Genomic DNA, 16,842 nt, shown 5'->3' with positions numbered 1-16,842 from the left:
TCTGGTGTGAAAAACAAGTAGCCGATTAAGGTAAGTGACCTTCAAACAAACCACAGCTCATCAAGGTCTTAAAAGGTCAAGTACGTATGATCTGCATAATGACTGTTAAGAGGGCCAGCTAGTAGGTTACACAGAGGTGTGACATAAATCCTCTTAAGGCTCAGTTAAGTGACATGCTGTAATCCACAACCTCCCTGGATGCACTAAGCGCTTTATCGTGTGTCTAACCTTTGACTCTTGTTACGGTCATCTCTAAAAAGGCGCAGTTACCTGTCTGGCCTGATAGTACTCTCGCAGCAGCTGATCCCTTTGAATGATGGCCTCCGTCCTCTCTTTGCGAGCCACGTCTCTCTCCTCCCGGACCATCTCGATGTCCTTGCAGGCCTGACTCAGCTCCTTCTGAGCCTCAGCCTTGTCCTTGACCTCGTGGCAGTACTTCTCCAGCAGCTCGTTCCTCTCGCAGATGGCCCTGTCGCGGTCAACCAGTGACGAGTTCAACTCCTGTGGGGGCAAAACAGAATGAGGGCATCTCAACACCGAGTCATTCATGCAACATGAAAAAAATACTTGAGCGCAAATCCGGAAGGGATCAAACACTTGATTCTGTTTTGTCTGTCAACCAGTGTTCAGAAGTATTCTTCATAAAGAGGAGGCTGAACTATTTCTTGTGCAGTGTCATTTGAGAAAATGGCCTTTGATCCACTGACTAAGAAGAAGATAAGTGGCCCGAGTCACGAACAGACTAAGAAAAAAAGACAGATTGGTGCTAAATTCCATCCATACATCAGAGAGGCAATAGTTCACTCAGTAACTGTCTCTTAGGGAAGCTGTGATTGATGAGTAATGACAACAAGTTTATTCCAGGAGACTTTATATCAAATATCTGAAAATATATCATTATTTGAAATGCATTGAACGCGTTTTGTTCATGAAGTGTTACCCAGCTACCAGTTTTTTTGCAAAGCTAAGCCAAACCAACTGGGAATAAGCTACACTGAACAAAAATATAAATGCAACACTTTTGTTTTTGCTCCCATTTTTCATGAGATGAACTCAAAGATCTAAAACATTTTCTATACACACAAAATAACCATTTCTCTCAAATATTGTTCACAAATCTGAAAAAATCTGTGATAGTGAGCACTTCTCCTTTGCCGAGATAATCCATCCCACCTCACAGGTGTGGCATATCAAGATGCTGATTAGACAGCATGATTATTGCACAGGTGTGCCTTAGGCTGGCCACAATAAAAGGCCACTCTGAAATGTTCAGTTTTATCACACAGCACCATGCCACAGACGTCGCAAGTTTTGAGGGAGCGTGCAATTGGCATGCCGACAGCAGGAATGTCCACCAGAGCTGTTGCCCGTGAATTGAATGTTCATTTCTCTACCATAAGCCGTCTCCAAAGGCATTTCAGAGAATTTGGCAGTACATCCAACCGGCCTCACAACCGCAGACCACGTGTAACCACACCAGCCCAGGACCTCCACATCCAGCATGTTCACCTCCAAGATCGTCCGAGACCAGCCACTCGGACAGCTGCTGCAACAATCGGTTTGCATAACCAAAGAATTTCTGCACAAACTGTACGAAACCGTCTCAGGGAAGCTCATCTGCATGCTCGTCGTCCTCATCGGGGTCTCCACCTGACTCCGGTTCGTCGATGGCGTCTGGCACGTTGGAGAGGTGTTCTCTTCACGGATGAATCCCGGTTTTCACAGTTCAGGGCAGATGGCAGACAGCGTGTGTGGCGTTATGTGGGTGAGCGGTTTTCTGATGTCAATGTTGTGAATCGAGTGGCCCGTGGTGGTGGGGTTATGGCAGTGTCGAACCGTCAGGGCCTTCAAGGTATTCAGAGAATACCCTGGAACACTCAGATAAAACAAACAAAAAATCGATTTAATTATATAAATAAAATTTATAAAAAAATGAATAAATGAGAATGGTATCCGTGTTGTTGATCTGTAATATTACAGTGTTACGTTGATTTGTTTGTCCTTCTCGGACCATGCACTACGCATTTCAGTGGTTTTGTGTTAGAAAAGAAAGCAACCAATCAGATCTTGTTCTGGGTCTCTGGGTAGAATATCCTTCAACCAAGGTATTCTACATCCTTGATAGAAGGCCCTGGCCGTTGCACTGAATGAGAGCGTACGTTTGGACTGACAGTTTGATCAACCAATCATATATTGATTTGTAGCCAATGGGCGTATTCTTTCAGAGTTTCCCTCGGTTCCAGGGTATTCTAGAAGGCCCGCTAGTTAACTGACTCGAGACAGAGGATCTAGATGAATGCGATGAAGCAATTTATGCCGTTTTATTGTTTTAACGTTGAAATGACAAGTGCAACAGGTGAAGATGAAGTTGTTGCGGAATTGTTGTGAGTACCCTTTTCAAGATGACAATTCAGTGAAAAGACGGACATTATAATGCCGCGAAGGGGGGGGGGGTGTGTGTGTGTCTACAGAAGGTCCAGTTGTGATAGACACGGTTCGCCACTGGGTTATGGTATGGGCAGGCGTATGTTATGGACGACGAACACAGGTGCATTTTATTGATGGCATTGTGAATGCACAGAGATACCGTGACGAGATCCTGAGGCCCATTGTTGTGCCATTCATCCACGACCATCACCTCATGTTGCAGCATGATAATGCACGGCCCCATGTTGCAAGGATCTGTACACAATTCCTGGAGGCTGAAAACATCCCAGTTCTTGCATGGCCAGCATACTCACCGGACATGTCACCCATTGAGCATGTTTGGGATGCTCTGGATCGGCGTATACGACAGCGTGTTCCAGTTCCTGCCAATATCCAGCAACTTCGCACAGCCATTGAAGAGGAGTGGACCAACATTCCACAGGCCTCAATCAACAACCTGATCAACTCTATGCGAAGGAGATGTGTTGCACTGCGTGAGGCAAATGATGGTCACACCAGATACTGACTAATCAGCATCTTGATATGCCACACCTGTGAGGTGGGATGGATTATCTCGGCAAAGGAGAAGTGCTCACTATCACAGATCTTTTCAGATTTGTGAACAATATTTGAGAGAAATGGTTATTTTGTGTATATAGAAAATGTTTTAGATCTTTGAGTTCATCATGAAAAATGGGAGCAAAAACAAAAGTGTTGCATTTATATTTTTGTTCAGTGTATTATTCCATGTGTTTTACTCAACATGTCTATAATATTATATCAAATGTCAGTTTTTGGACCAACAAATATAAAAAGGATCTTATGTTCCACTTTTATTCTTCTGCGTTTTATATTTTTCACCTTTAGTTATTTATTTGTGTATGGGTTAGCATTGTGATGTTATTTCTACAGTATTTTTGCATTTCCCATGTTATGTCTTGTGTTGTTTTATTATACTGAACTCAGGTAAAACTCGGGTTTCCTCAATAAACTTGTTTTTATATCTTTTGTGTATTTAGTTTGAGAGAATATTGTCCTGATGATTTTTGGGGTAATACACCTTAATGTACATCTTCCCTGCTGGCTGTTCACTTCTGGATACTAAGTGCCTCAGGCATAAATGACATTCGAGTACATCTGATGGATTCTTGAGCGTGATACCTGTCTGAGTGCCTCCAACTCCTCGCTGGCCACCACTCTCTCCGAGGACGTGTTCTTCAGTCGTGCCTCTGCTGCCTCCAGCTCTGTCTGCAGTTTGTCCAGCTCCTTGATCACCTGGTCCCTCTCGCTCATGATGAGGCGATACTCGTTGAACACAGAGTCCCTCTCCTCCTTGTACTTCTCGCAGTCTTTGGCCGACTTCAGCTGCAGGTTCTTGTAGCGCGTCACCTCCGACTGCAGCCGCTCCATCTCTCTCTGCAGCTCCTTGTTCTGCGCTGAGGACTTGTTCAGCTCCTGCTGCACTGAATCAAACCTGTGAGAGCGGAGGAAGACGGAGAGCGTTACAGTGAACACGTTTATGAGATGCCAATATAAAATGATGTACTGGCTGCGGCTTGAATGTAGCTCATATCAGCGCTCTGTCCAGTGTGTGCGCGTGTGTGTGTGTGTGTGTGTACAGGTGCTGGGTTATCACATCCTCTGCTAGATTGATTTAAGCCTCAAAATATTTACTACGTATCATAACTTATTTTCCCTGGAATAAAACAGTGCTTGGTTTCATCTCATGTGTTCGGTTCTCTTCATGTCTGCAGCTGATAAGGACTCGGTGATATGGAGAAAATAAACATTACGATATGTCTGATAAACACCTGAGTATTGCGACAATATAGTTAGGCTGAGTATTAGTGATTTCGCAGAATATCTACACAATTGGATTATTGATAAATAATCAATTGTAATGTAGATATAAAATGAAAAAACATGACTTTACTGTCTTTAAAACCAGGAGAAAACACTTGCAGTATTTACAATGTACAAAATGTATCCGTGATATAATATTGATATATTGCCCAGCCTTTAAGCTGATGAAGGCATTGTACCTCCTCATCGAGGTGGAGTACTGCTGCTGGTAGTGCATGGCCGAGTCTCGCTGTTTGAGCAAAGCGTCCATCTGCTTCTGCAGCCTCTGGTTCTCCTCCTCGGCCTGCTCCAGGCGGCTCAGGTCTGTGTTGTGGTTAGCCACCTTCTCACTGTAGCGCTTGCTCAGGGCATCGTACTCCTTCTTTACGCCCTCCAGCTTGTCCATAGCCGTGTCGTAGAGTTTGTTCAACACCTCTGATGAGCCCTTTTCTCTCATGACCTGGTTAGGACAACACAATTCATATATTTAGGCCCAAAATACATTTCTGATCTACTGCTAAATTATGAAGCATCCAGATCTCTCAGGTCTTCTGGGACGGGTCAGCTTTCTGTCCCCAGTCAGAACTAAACATCGAGAAACAGCTTTCAGTTATTATGCTCCAAATATCTGGAACAAACTACCAGAAACCTGCAGGTCCTCTGCAACACTTACTCTGTGCTTTTCAACGAGTGTTTTTAAATGCCATTTTATAATATGTTTCTGCTGCACTATTTCTTAACGCTCTTAATGTCTTTCATTTTTGTAAAGCACTTTGAATTGTCTTGTGTTGAAAGGTGCTATGTAAATAAACTTGCCTTGCCTATGTCATTTTTAAAACTACTTAGTGTCTGAAATGCAGATGTCATCAGGTAAAATCCAACTAAGCCTGCCTCTGCTGTGCCCCACCTGAGCAGCAGATGGCATCAATGTGGCAGGATTTATTCAAGCAGTGCAAATCCTGTTCCAGCTTAAACTATTTTTTTTTTTCTAAAGTTAATTTCAAGAGCTGCATTAAAACCAATTGGCTGACCTGTCAAATGAACAGTTTTATGTGTAGAGTGTGTCCTTCGGAGTGCATTATGCATTCTCTGCGAGGCTGCATGTGTCATCAGTGCAGGTCCTGCTGATTCCTGACCGCTGTGACCCAAGGGCTTTATTGACCTCGTCCACACAGCATATACTGCGTATACACTCATCTTGTAGCTACACAGTTTGGGTCAGGGTGCCCTTTGCCCAAGCCCGTCTCTACTACGCTTGCCCTTTCCAGAAGTGCTCTGTGTGCATTTCCCTCTGCTTGGCTGCTCTGTGTTCTTAACTACTGCAGTGTTCCCATGAGAGCTGTGGGAGACAATACTGCGTAAAAGTCCAATACAGGTCACAGCATCCTTGTTCTGTTTAGAACAACGTGAGGAAGTTTTGTTTGAAGCTTCAAAATGTAAAAAAGGAGACAACCTCTGCACTATAAGGCAGATGTGACTGTGGAACTATTTGTGTAAAAGCAGCATTTTGATTTTCTACATTGGCTCAACCCCGAAGGCAATCCCTGCCACACACACACACACACACACACACACACACACACACACACACACACACACACACACACACACACACACACACACACACACCACACACACACACACACACACACACACACACACACACACACACACACACACACACACACACACACACACACACACACACACACACACACACACACACACACACACACACACACACACACACACACACACACACACACACACACACACACACACACACACACACACACACACACACACACACACACACACACACACACACACACACACACACACACACACACACACACACACACACACACACACACACACAGTGTGAGGGGACTGTACCTGCTGTTGCTGCAGCCGCAGGTCTGCTAGCTCTTTCTGGTCTTGGCTGTGCAGTCGTTGGAGCTCCTCACAGTTCTGTTTTAGGTGGTTGTGCTCCCGAACAAGTTGGGAGTTGTCCCTCCTGAGTGTCTCCATCTCCTCTTTCAACTGAGTCTGTTCACCCAGGACGCGACTGTGCAGCATGCTGGAGGGAAAATCGCACACAAGCAAGAGGAGTAAACATGTGTTTTTACAGTTTACATGCAAATATACAGAAAACTAAATGGGATCTGTTAATTAGCAAAATGGGCCTTCAAATCAAGCAGGCGATTCAGCAGGTGATGTGCAATACAAATAAAGTCGTTCAGGGGTAATAAAATGTATGGACATTATCCAAGACTACCAAAATGCAATTTCCTGCATCTAGAGGAGAATTAAAAACCGTAGGTGGGAATATTTATAATAATTGTAGGTATTTTACAACCGATAGTGTACCAACCATGTTACCTATATACCACCTGATTCGATTATTTTTTTTTAGTTATCTCTTGATTGTTTCATTTTTTTAAATTAATTTTAATTAGCTAAATGCTTTGACAGCTAATACCCTGTATGATCAGCTTCTATGCTCCAAACATTTTGCCTCGGCTTATGAGCTTAATAATTCAATCACATAAATGCTTCCATTTCCAGGCTTTTTTTTGCAGTGCCAATTCCCTTTCAACATGAGAGGCAGCTGTAGCTCGCAGGGATGTTCTTTCAATTAGGTTCATTGCAACACCATGCCAGTATCTGCTACGATTCCAGTAAAACAACGCAATAAATGTAATTATTTCTATGTTGTAAAGCAGCAGGTGACAGAGTGTTCCTCCTACGCTTACGACATATGCACCGAATGTGACTGCAGACACACATTCAGCATGGCTTTTCTATTGGAATCGAAAGCGAATTGTTGCATTAGATTTATACAAGTTCATATGTTTCATTAGCAATGAGAAATAGGTAGCATTGGAAACACTTACTGGTAGAAGTCAGCCTCTTTTACAGCCTCCTCGCACCTCTTGAGTGTTTTGGTGTGCTGGTTCTGGAGAGACTGCAGATCTGCCATGGCCCTCATGCACTGACTTTTCAGACGCTCATAGTCGTGGCTGGGTTTGGAATTTGGCCTTAAGGAGAAAAGCAGCAAGGAATCAACCCTCTATCAGGGAGCCTCGTACTACAATGTGCCCAAACAGAGCTCAGACAGAAGCACGTAAAAGACAGAGTTGACCTTCTTCTTTGATGTGAATGTATAAGATGGGGCCACAAATGTAAACTATAAAGAAATATTCACTAAGCAAAGCACCTTTCATATCATCGATGTACAATAAATTAGGTAGATAGAGGTTTATAAATGTCATAAAGCAGCCAGTGTCCGTATCCTGTCTCTGCAAGTTAGAGTTACACAAGAAGATGGAAACATGGCGGCCATAAGTAAGGATACTGATGTCACAGTATTTAACAATACAGAGAACATGTTCACACGTTGCTGCTCTGTCAGCAATGAATCTCAGGTCAGTCAATAGCTGGATCTGATGTATTTAATTTAAGCAGGAAGAAATAATCTATAAATCACAGTCGACATATTCATAGACCAAATTCAAAGTGTTACCATACGGGTAAAATACAGCATCAACAACTTGGCAGGCCGGTCAGGATTTTCACCTGCAGTCGTCGAAGGTGGTCCCCGGCGATGCCAACGCCAGACGCTTACGGAGCTCATCCCTCTCCCTGGTCACCTGACGGAGCTGGAACAAGATGGTGTCCAGGTTGTCGCCGGAAGGCCGGTTGTCGTTGATAGCCGGTGGGGGGGAGGAGGCTTCACCGTTAACGGGCGAACCTGCAACAGAGAGCACGTTACAAGAGGCTAGGACCACTGATCCAGTCACTGGAAAAGTCTTTCTGGCAGTGTTTATCATGTAAATGTCGGTAAACTAAAAATGTATTTCTAAAAACATTGTAATTCCACTAAAATATGAACAAATATTGCTCGTGACAGTAATCCTACACTGTGTGATCTGTTCAAATCACACAGTGATGGTGGTCTCTGTGTCTAATTTGTTTGTGTTAATACAAATACAGTTAGCTTAAGTATACCCCTTTTATGTATGTAACAGTTTGCATTTTGAGTTTTTTTTATTAGTTGAACTTGTTATTCTTGAAGTCACTGCGAATCGGGAAATGTGTTTTAGTAAAAAATGTATTCACATGTTTAAGTTAGGCATGTATAAATTATCCATTTTGTCTAAGGTTTGCCTTTATATGTTAACAATATTGCAAACACTTGATATAACTTCAAAACTAAAAACTGTGTGCACAACTGGAGTTAGCATGCATAGTATTTTAAATCGATACCCAAGGAATTGTATTCAATTTGTGAGATAGCGAAAGATTACACCCCTCATTTGGAGGACAAAGAGTACACCTGCAACTGACTCCGACATTAGGAAACAATAGAGTTCTTCGCAATGCTCAAGGCGGCTGTTATATCATCTGCTCGGGGTTTTCCAGGACAATCTGCTGCACATCTGCAGAGCATGTTCTTGGATTTACAAGCATCTGTAATCTCCGACGTGAGAATTTAAGGCAGAAACAGCAGATTGGATTTTGATTTGGCGATGTGCTGCATCTCCCGTACTCTCTGTATGGTTTAAACAAAAGGTGTCCATGAATTCTTTAATTCAACTTCTGCCCTTTTATTGTAATGTCAGGGCATGTTAAGTCTTTGTAAAGGACTTACCGTGTCCTGACACTGTAAAATAAACAGATTCTGACCGGAGATATTTTCAGGGTTTATGTTCTTGATTGAAAAGAGCGCACGCGGCAGGAAGTCTGAGGATTATGTCACTCTTTGGGCCTTTTATGTAACACTGCTGAGTCATTTGGACCTTTGTCAAAACTAGGGGAAGGCAAGCATTGTCTCCTTAAGGAAGGAGGAAGACATTGGCTCAATGTGGGATTTAAAGGAAAAATAAACGTTGGAAACAATCAGGAAGTACGCCAATATCGTCATAAACAGCATTTCAAGTCATAATGCAGCCATGCTACCTTTGTTTTGCATTATTATGGTGTGTTTGCCGATGGTATAGAACTTCTCCAAGCTGGCATGACACACACAAGAGAATAGGCATGTTTGGTTGTTATACATACCAACACTACTGAGGGAGCTGCTGCTTTCTGAGTCCGAGGGCATAGTGGAGAGGACGCTGTATGTGGAACCTGCCAAGAGACACATGATAGATTGATTAGCCAATTACACTGCAGCCTGAATTAAGTACCTGCACTATGAGGAAATACACAAATATTACACAGTCAGCTTCATATTCCCTGCACAGCTGTAACATAGATTTGGTGCAAGCTTTAAACTTGGAATAATAACTTCCACACTCCTTCTTAGCGGCTCTATATTATCACTCCAGACCGCCGTCGTCATTAAACCTCCTTTCCCTCACTGTGCACTCTGCCTTGCTTTGATGTATAGCCCCTGTATGTTTCTGCTACACAGGCAGAATGTCACGGCTGAAATGGGATTTTCTCTTTTTAAGTCAAGCACATAGAGAGAGAGAGCGGGAGAGAGAGGCAGAGAGAAAGCGGGTCTCTATCTGAATAGCTGTACACACCGTTAAGCTCGGGGATATTTCACACTGGCAACCACAATCCATAGGAGAGGCTACGCAGATGCCCATTATAATGCAGAGCCCCTGCTTCAATGGGCAACATAAACGTGGAAATTGTTTTTCTAAAAAAGGACATATTTGAATATGCTTATTGCAGAGAGCATCATCTGGTACACGCAAAGCTTAAGGAGTAAATGTGTTTTACTGAGGATGTTATATCGCACACTTCTAAACCTGGTGTGATAGCTGCTAAAATAAGAAGCTACACAAACTCTGTTTAAGGTTACATAGTATTAGCAATGATAATGGTAAGCCCAATCTGATTTCCACACATTTAAAGAAAGTGTTATTCACAATAATACATTTCAAACACTTATTTTCATTATTATTTTGCATATTTGCAAGTACTTTTTTGACCAGAACAAACAAGCATTTGGTCACAAAAGTGTCAATGTGGCAGCGGCCACTGAAAAATCATCAGCCAATCATTTCAACTGCATATACATGTGTAGAAGGTTGGCCTCATGATGGCTAAAATTGGATGAGCATTTTAGTTTTAACTTCCTAAAGCACTGTAGATTGCATGAAATTATGAGCTGCTTTGTTTTAGTTTATATGTTTATGTATGTTTTGTGTGTGTGTGAGGACCCCGGGAAGAGTAGCCAATGCTCATGCTAATGGGGATCCTAATAAAGAATAAGAATGAGTCCTGTATAAATAAATAATACAATTAAACCTGCATAAAAATCAGCAAAGGTTTGGGTAATACTTCTAATGGGCTAAATGCACCACAAACAAATGGACAAGAGTATTGTGGACATGGTTTAAGACAGCAGGGGAAAGGTAGCAGGCTTTGTCAACATTGAAACCAACTGTTCCAGATCTCCATCTCCACCCTTGCCTCCCCACTGGGTTTAGCTACAACTCTGGCTCCGGCCCTCAATGTGTGACAAGGCCAAGCCTAATTAACTATGAGCTCTGTGCGACTGAGCCACTCCATCTTAGGCCCCACAGACAGAGGAGCGGAGAGAGGGGGGGGGCAGGAGGGGAAGGCATGGAGCAGAGGAGGACAGATGAAAGGAGATAGCCTAACTAAGTCGCAAAAGAGATAAGGAGGAAGGGTGTTTGAGAGACAAAGGGAGAGACTGTTAAATAAAGAGATAGAGGGGCAGGGTGGAAAGGCTTTTAATCTGTTCTGACATTCCCTGATGCTCAACACTTTTAGTCTGCGAGAGGCACACAGCTTTGATTTCATTTTGTTCCGTCAGACATGATGAGAACCACTCTGAGGCTGCACAGCATTAGTCCTCTACAATCAACACTATGCAAACGGCTCGGGCTCATTTCCATGCCTGCATTTGAAAAGCAACAACTGACTCCTTGAACCCGGAATGAGACTGACGAGGTTTAATCGAGAAAAGACGTGAGCCACTGGGAGGTATTGTGCCATCTCAGCTGAAGGATTAACTCTTTTAAAAAATAAAAAAAAATGCTACACAGAGTCAGTAAAGCTCTCTGCCAGAATAAGCCGCAAAATGTAGAATCTTGAATGTTGTATTTTGCAATTTGGAAACCAAAACACTCCCACACAAAGGGGGCAATTGGAGAGAATCTTCAATATCTCACAATCTGATTTGGCTGCGATAACAAGTACATGCACATGTACATGCACATATGGACCAGTGTCACCGAGTGCTGATTAGTTAACCCCGTAAACAACCACTGAATGCAGTATGGATCTGCATGTCGGATACAAGCCAGCTCCTGGCGGTCGATGGGTCAGCGGCATTAGCAAATACCAAACGGGCTTTTAATCATCGATAGCAATTAGCACCAGCCACAGTCAGGGAGGCTGATCATTTGTAAACAGGCTCACTGCATCAATACAGCAGGCATCCATTAGGGGAGCATAGATCTGGTGATCTACAGTGGGGAAATCCTCGCCTTTGCCAACAAAAAGTCAGACCGGATAGATCAGAGCTGAGAAATCTTACCCTGACAGTAGGGTTGCACGGTATGAGGAAAACATGTTAGCCTTGTTGAATATGGTGTGACAATATTGCTTGTAAAAAACTAAACAGATTTGGTTTAAAGTGTACTAAGTTCTGCCTTCCTGCTGCTTTTGGTATACTGGTGAAATACCAAAAATTGCTTTGGAAATAAAACAATTAAAAAAGGAAATTATTTACTTATTGAACACAAAAGGTACACATTTAAGTTACGATTTAGAGTGAGTTATTATATAAAAATGTAATTTTCTACAGACCTAGTCTCTCATAACCAAAAAGAAAACAATAAGGCAGTTTTTCATGATGTGTATTTAAGTTGAAATTGCCATGACGATAAAAAGCAACCAATTGTGCTGCCCTGCCAAACATTCTAGATAAATTCTAACAGAGATATACATTATGGCATTTTAAGAAGGAATTATATATTTCTGTAATAGTTTAGAACACGCATCTGATTCTGACTTCCATCAGTAGATATCCCCTTAAAACAAAAAGGTGAGAAATATTCCAGTGGAGGACCAGAGGCCACAGAAACAAAGGGCTGACGCTGTGATCTAAATAGGTCAGGGGAGTACTCGCCCTACCTAAGGGGTTCCACTTCCCCCACTCTCTGCTTTCCCTCCCAATCAAGCAATGTGCTTAGCAACCAACAGTTGCTTCAGACAACCAGATGATGTTCTCCAGCACATAAACCAAGATGACACACGTTGCCATGGTGAAACTGGATGAGAGGAATAGTAATTCTGCAGCGTGGTAAAAGAAGAAGAGCATAAGAGTTGGGAAGCCTGGTAGAGGGAAAGCCTTATCAAAGAAAGTCTGGATTCGACCGTGGGGTGAGTCTAAAATATTCATCAGTTCCAGAGAATTCTCTTATCTGACAATGAGTGTCCCCCAAAACATAAAACACGTATGATTATCATCTGCTGCTTAAAAACTCCCTGTTGACGAGCCTTGAAACTATCCAAGCAGCCAAGGTGTCTGTTGTGTTCTAAAGAAAATAAGAAAGACAGACATTTTCCAGGGCTTCTTGGTAAAAGAGCAGCAATCCAAAAATAATACCGTGTGCTATTCTTTATTAGTCGCAGTCAGATCCTATAACTGTCAGTGAGCTGCAGTGATTAAAGAAATAAATAAGGCACAGACTAAGAGGCGAGCAAAGCCTAAATAGCATTTGTGGTCTTCTTCCTTTTGTGTCCTCGGCCCCAAAGCCACTAAACTACAGAAGCGCAAGTAATAGCAACACTAATAATACGGTTGAAAACTACCCACTCGTATTACAGAGTGCTTAAGTGAGGCTGGGGGATGTGTCAGCATTAAGCCAGAGAGCAGAAAGCATCTATTTTACTCTGACCACTAAATCTTGGCCGCGGTTCTGCTTACAGTACGAGGATGCCGTTTGAGTTAGTGATGCACACATCCCACATACTCTGTCTCTATACCTTGTCTCTGCGGTCCTGCCCTGGGTCTCGTCATGCTGCTTCCCTGTAGGCTCCCACATGATTGTAGCCGACATCCTCGTGGATTCATCTTCTTATTACAGACACGTGCATTTCCTAACATTCGGTCTATATGCTGTAAAATGTATTATCTCTTCGATTTACACACGGCATCTATTGCACGTCTGTCCGTCCTGGGAGAGGGATCCCTCCGCTGTTGCTCTCCCTGAGGTTTCTCCCATGTTCCCCTTTAAACTGTGGGTTTTCTCCGGAAGTTTTTACTTGTACGATGTGAGGGTCTAAGGACAGAGGGTGTCGTTTTTCTCAGTGATATTCTGAACAATCTGTGCTGTTGTATTTGCTGTAAAGTGTCTCTACTGTAGGCTATTTTTATTATATGTACAGCACTTTGGCTCGACTAAAAATCGTTTATAAATGTGCTATATAAATAAAACTTGATTTGATTTGATACCTTAACTCAGGAGGTTCACATACGGAGAGGTGAGAGCGGTGAGGTGGCAGGGTGTGGGGGAAGAGAGAAATAATGTCATCCAACAAGGGAGAGTGTAGTACACTTATACACAACAATGTAAATATATGATATCATTACAGGTGAAAGTTTCACACTTTTCTTTTACTATTAAATATATTTGAAGCATTATGTTACAATGCTGCTATTGATGCATGAACCTGCAAGCAGTACTCTAATGTCCTAGTTGGTCAAGGTGGACTTCATGTCAACGGCTTTGATGGCACTCAGGATGTTTAAACTGAGAAATGCATCATAAACTCATCATATTTTGAATGTCAAATGAACATCTGAAAGGTGCTATGGTTGTAAAATAAAGTGAATGGATCTGCAAATTGGCAGAGACACACAACATAAATGTCCTTGACCAATTCTGTCCGTGTAATCTGGGACTTTAAGTCATGAAGTGGGTCTAAATGCTGAGGAGGCATTGACCACAGGCCAAGACTCTGGGCAGTGTGCCAGTGAAGCCTTGCTGTCGGGGTAAAGGATTGATCATCTGCTTTAAGGAGTCCCAAGATTGTATAAACATGAAGACCTCTAACATGATGACTCCATGAGGCAGGATTACTCCGCTGCACGCACATCGCCTGACTCACAGCTCCACGTTCACCCAGGCCGATGGTCAAAACCCACCCACCTTTTTCTGCCCGTGGCACGTCTCAAAATAAGATCCGTGATACTGTTGATTGAAATACAAGATGCAAATGCCGCCTCATAGTCACGTAGGACCTGTGTTGGACCTTCATAAACACTCTGGGACATGAGGTGACAAACAAGGACACGTGTAGAAGAATACCTTTATAGAAATACAAAAAAAAGGGTCCTTAGCCTTCAGCCACAGATTTTCAGAACTGCTGAGCAGCACCAAAGACCAAAAAAAGCCCCCATGGGTGCAATCTAACCCAGCCTGGTATCAGCACACCATAATGGGTTATCTCTCCGCAAAGAGCCCTACCTCAGCAACAAACGAGAAATAATTGTGTTTAAAAACAGCTTGCGTGTGCCAAGGGTTGGGTCGGAAACAAAAAAGGTGAAAGATGGCAGCAACATGTCCTCCAAAGGCTCTGCTGATAACTGTAGCCAGTACAAAAATAACCAGAAGGCAAGGAGAGAAAAAACGCCTGTGTGGAAAAACCCACTGCTGCTGGAATTTGGGCAATCTTTGTGACATTCCTCTCATGTTTTATCAAAGAGGAGGCCATGCTAATTCAGACAGCATTTTCATGGAGTGTTGAGATAATTCAGTGATTAAACTGCACCATCATTTCTTAAAAGGTCACCGAGAGAAGGGGATCCAGTGTAGCACATGATCAGCATTCAGAGCAAACACTGCGGATGTGACAGACGGGCCTTTTCTAGTGTATACTATATTACGGGCAACAAAGAATGTGTTGCAACGTGATCCTACAGTGTATAGCACATGATGTAAATAATTGTATGTTTATAAATGGAATGTATCTGCCCACTTGGCTCTCTTTCTTCATGTTTCTGACAAGGGAATCACCCAGATGCTCAGCCAGGAAGAAAATGCCATTCCGTCTAATTTCGGCAATTGGCTCCACTCGTGCCAATCATCACAAATGTATACCGCGATTGTTCAAAATGTGATCTGTCATCTGGTGCTAGATTTGTGGAGGACAAATGACTGCAGGTGTGGACAGGACCGATAAAGAGAGAATAAAGCAGATCGGCGAGACAAGGCAGGCAGAGAGGGGGAGAGCAAGCTAGGACACCATGATGGGAGGAAAAGAGAAGAGAGGAGGCATAAGACAGCCACAACAAAAAGGCCTGGTAGAGGTGGGGGTGGTAAGACAAGGGGAAAAGCTGTTTGTTTCCATGACTTCATAGAACTGGTAAACATTTAGAAGCTGGCAACTCCTCGACCTAGTGGGGTAATTAGAAAGTGGAGGAACATGTGTAAAATGGTAATGAAGTCCTGTTCCACAGTAAAGCCTCCTGGCTGTGGCTCACATAGAGGTTAGATGCCATCAGACGTTCATTATAAAGTGAGAATATACAAAGGCATGTAAGACTAAAAAGATGGTGTGTCCAAGAGGATAACGTTGGAACAATAACACAAAAGATCCATGAGAGGTCGACCTCTCATTGGCCTGCATCGCATGCCTCGATTCAATGGATTTATTGGTGCCGACAAGAAACCCCATACCTTTAACACGGCTAATAACTAAAGTAAAGGAACGGATGATTTCCTTATCTGGGTTCTCAATTGTTTCACATGTTGTCTGACCAACGATCTTTCAATGTTCAAAGATGTTAAAAAAACTGAACTCTAATGTAACTCATGAGAATTGTCAATTGCACCTGAGCAGAAACCCTAACAATAGATAAACTGATGGCTTCTTCAGTGAGAATAGAAGAAAGTTGGACTAGGAGTACAGAGATTGCTACGGGGAAAGAGAGTGGGGTGATGAGGTGAGCGACAGTGTGCGTCACTGGGTGACAGAGAGAGAGAGAGAGAAAGGAAGTGAGGCCAGGTCCAGCCCATGGGAGATATTTAAGAGCAGCAGTCCTGACAAGAGCGTCAGGGTCATAACTCCTGCTGTCTGTCCACTGTGGTTTATGGAGTGGGACAGAAACTGGTTGGCAGAGAGACACACACACACACACACACACACACACACACACACACACACAGCAAGCTGCTGACAGGGCACTTTTGGGCCTGCTCAACTTCTCAACAAAAGGCCTGTTGTCCCCCTCTCTCTTGCTCCCTTTTTTCTATCACCCTCCTCTGTCTATCGGCTGTGTCCCCCCTGTTTAAATGCATGGAGAAACGAAACCACTCTATGGGAGGAAAATAAATATAATGAGTCAGAGAAAAGAGAGAGAGAGAGAGAGAGAGAGGAATTAAAGAAGGATGGACAGTGGGCCTGAGAGAAAAAGACAAAGCACGAGAGCGAGAAAACAAGACCACGAGAAAATAAAGCCAAACAGACAGCAGAAGAAGAAGATTGTGTTGACGGTGCATCCTGTCAGGGAGAATTGTGTTACTTTAAATCACTGTAACCGGCTCTTTAAGATGAAGAGAGTGGGGGGGTGTGCAG

At 43.1% G+C, this 16,842-nt stretch overlaps 1 protein-coding gene across 5 annotated transcripts in view; it reads right to left on the bottom strand.

Moving 5' to 3' along the window:
- dlg5a (discs, large homolog 5a (Drosophila)) overlaps nucleotides 1-16,842 on the bottom strand; it is a 40,382-nt gene that overhangs the window by 20,423 nt on the left and 3,117 nt on the right. For all 5 annotated transcript variants that reach the window (XM_034100490.1, XM_034100493.1, XM_034100494.1 and 2 more), the window contains exons 2-8: nucleotides 9,334-9,402; nucleotides 7,849-8,023; nucleotides 7,167-7,310; nucleotides 6,166-6,349; nucleotides 4,470-4,729; nucleotides 3,589-3,901; nucleotides 271-501 (exon numbers count right to left, since the gene is read on the bottom strand). In XM_034100490.1, the coding sequence (XP_033956381.1) occupies nucleotides 271-501; nucleotides 3,589-3,901; nucleotides 4,470-4,729; nucleotides 6,166-6,349; nucleotides 7,167-7,310; nucleotides 7,849-8,023; nucleotides 9,334-9,402 (1,376 nt within the window). The remainder of the gene's footprint in view (nucleotides 1-270; nucleotides 502-3,588; nucleotides 3,902-4,469; nucleotides 4,730-6,165; nucleotides 6,350-7,166; nucleotides 7,311-7,848; nucleotides 8,024-9,333; nucleotides 9,403-16,842) is intronic.

This window comes from Pseudochaenichthys georgianus, chromosome 15, assembly GCF_902827115.2.
Source record: "Pseudochaenichthys georgianus chromosome 15, fPseGeo1.2, whole genome shotgun sequence".
Lineage (NCBI taxonomy): Eukaryota > Metazoa > Chordata > Actinopteri > Perciformes > Channichthyidae > Pseudochaenichthys > Pseudochaenichthys georgianus.
Note: the sequence above shows the minus strand (reverse complement) of the source record. Positions and strands in the feature narration are given on the sequence as shown.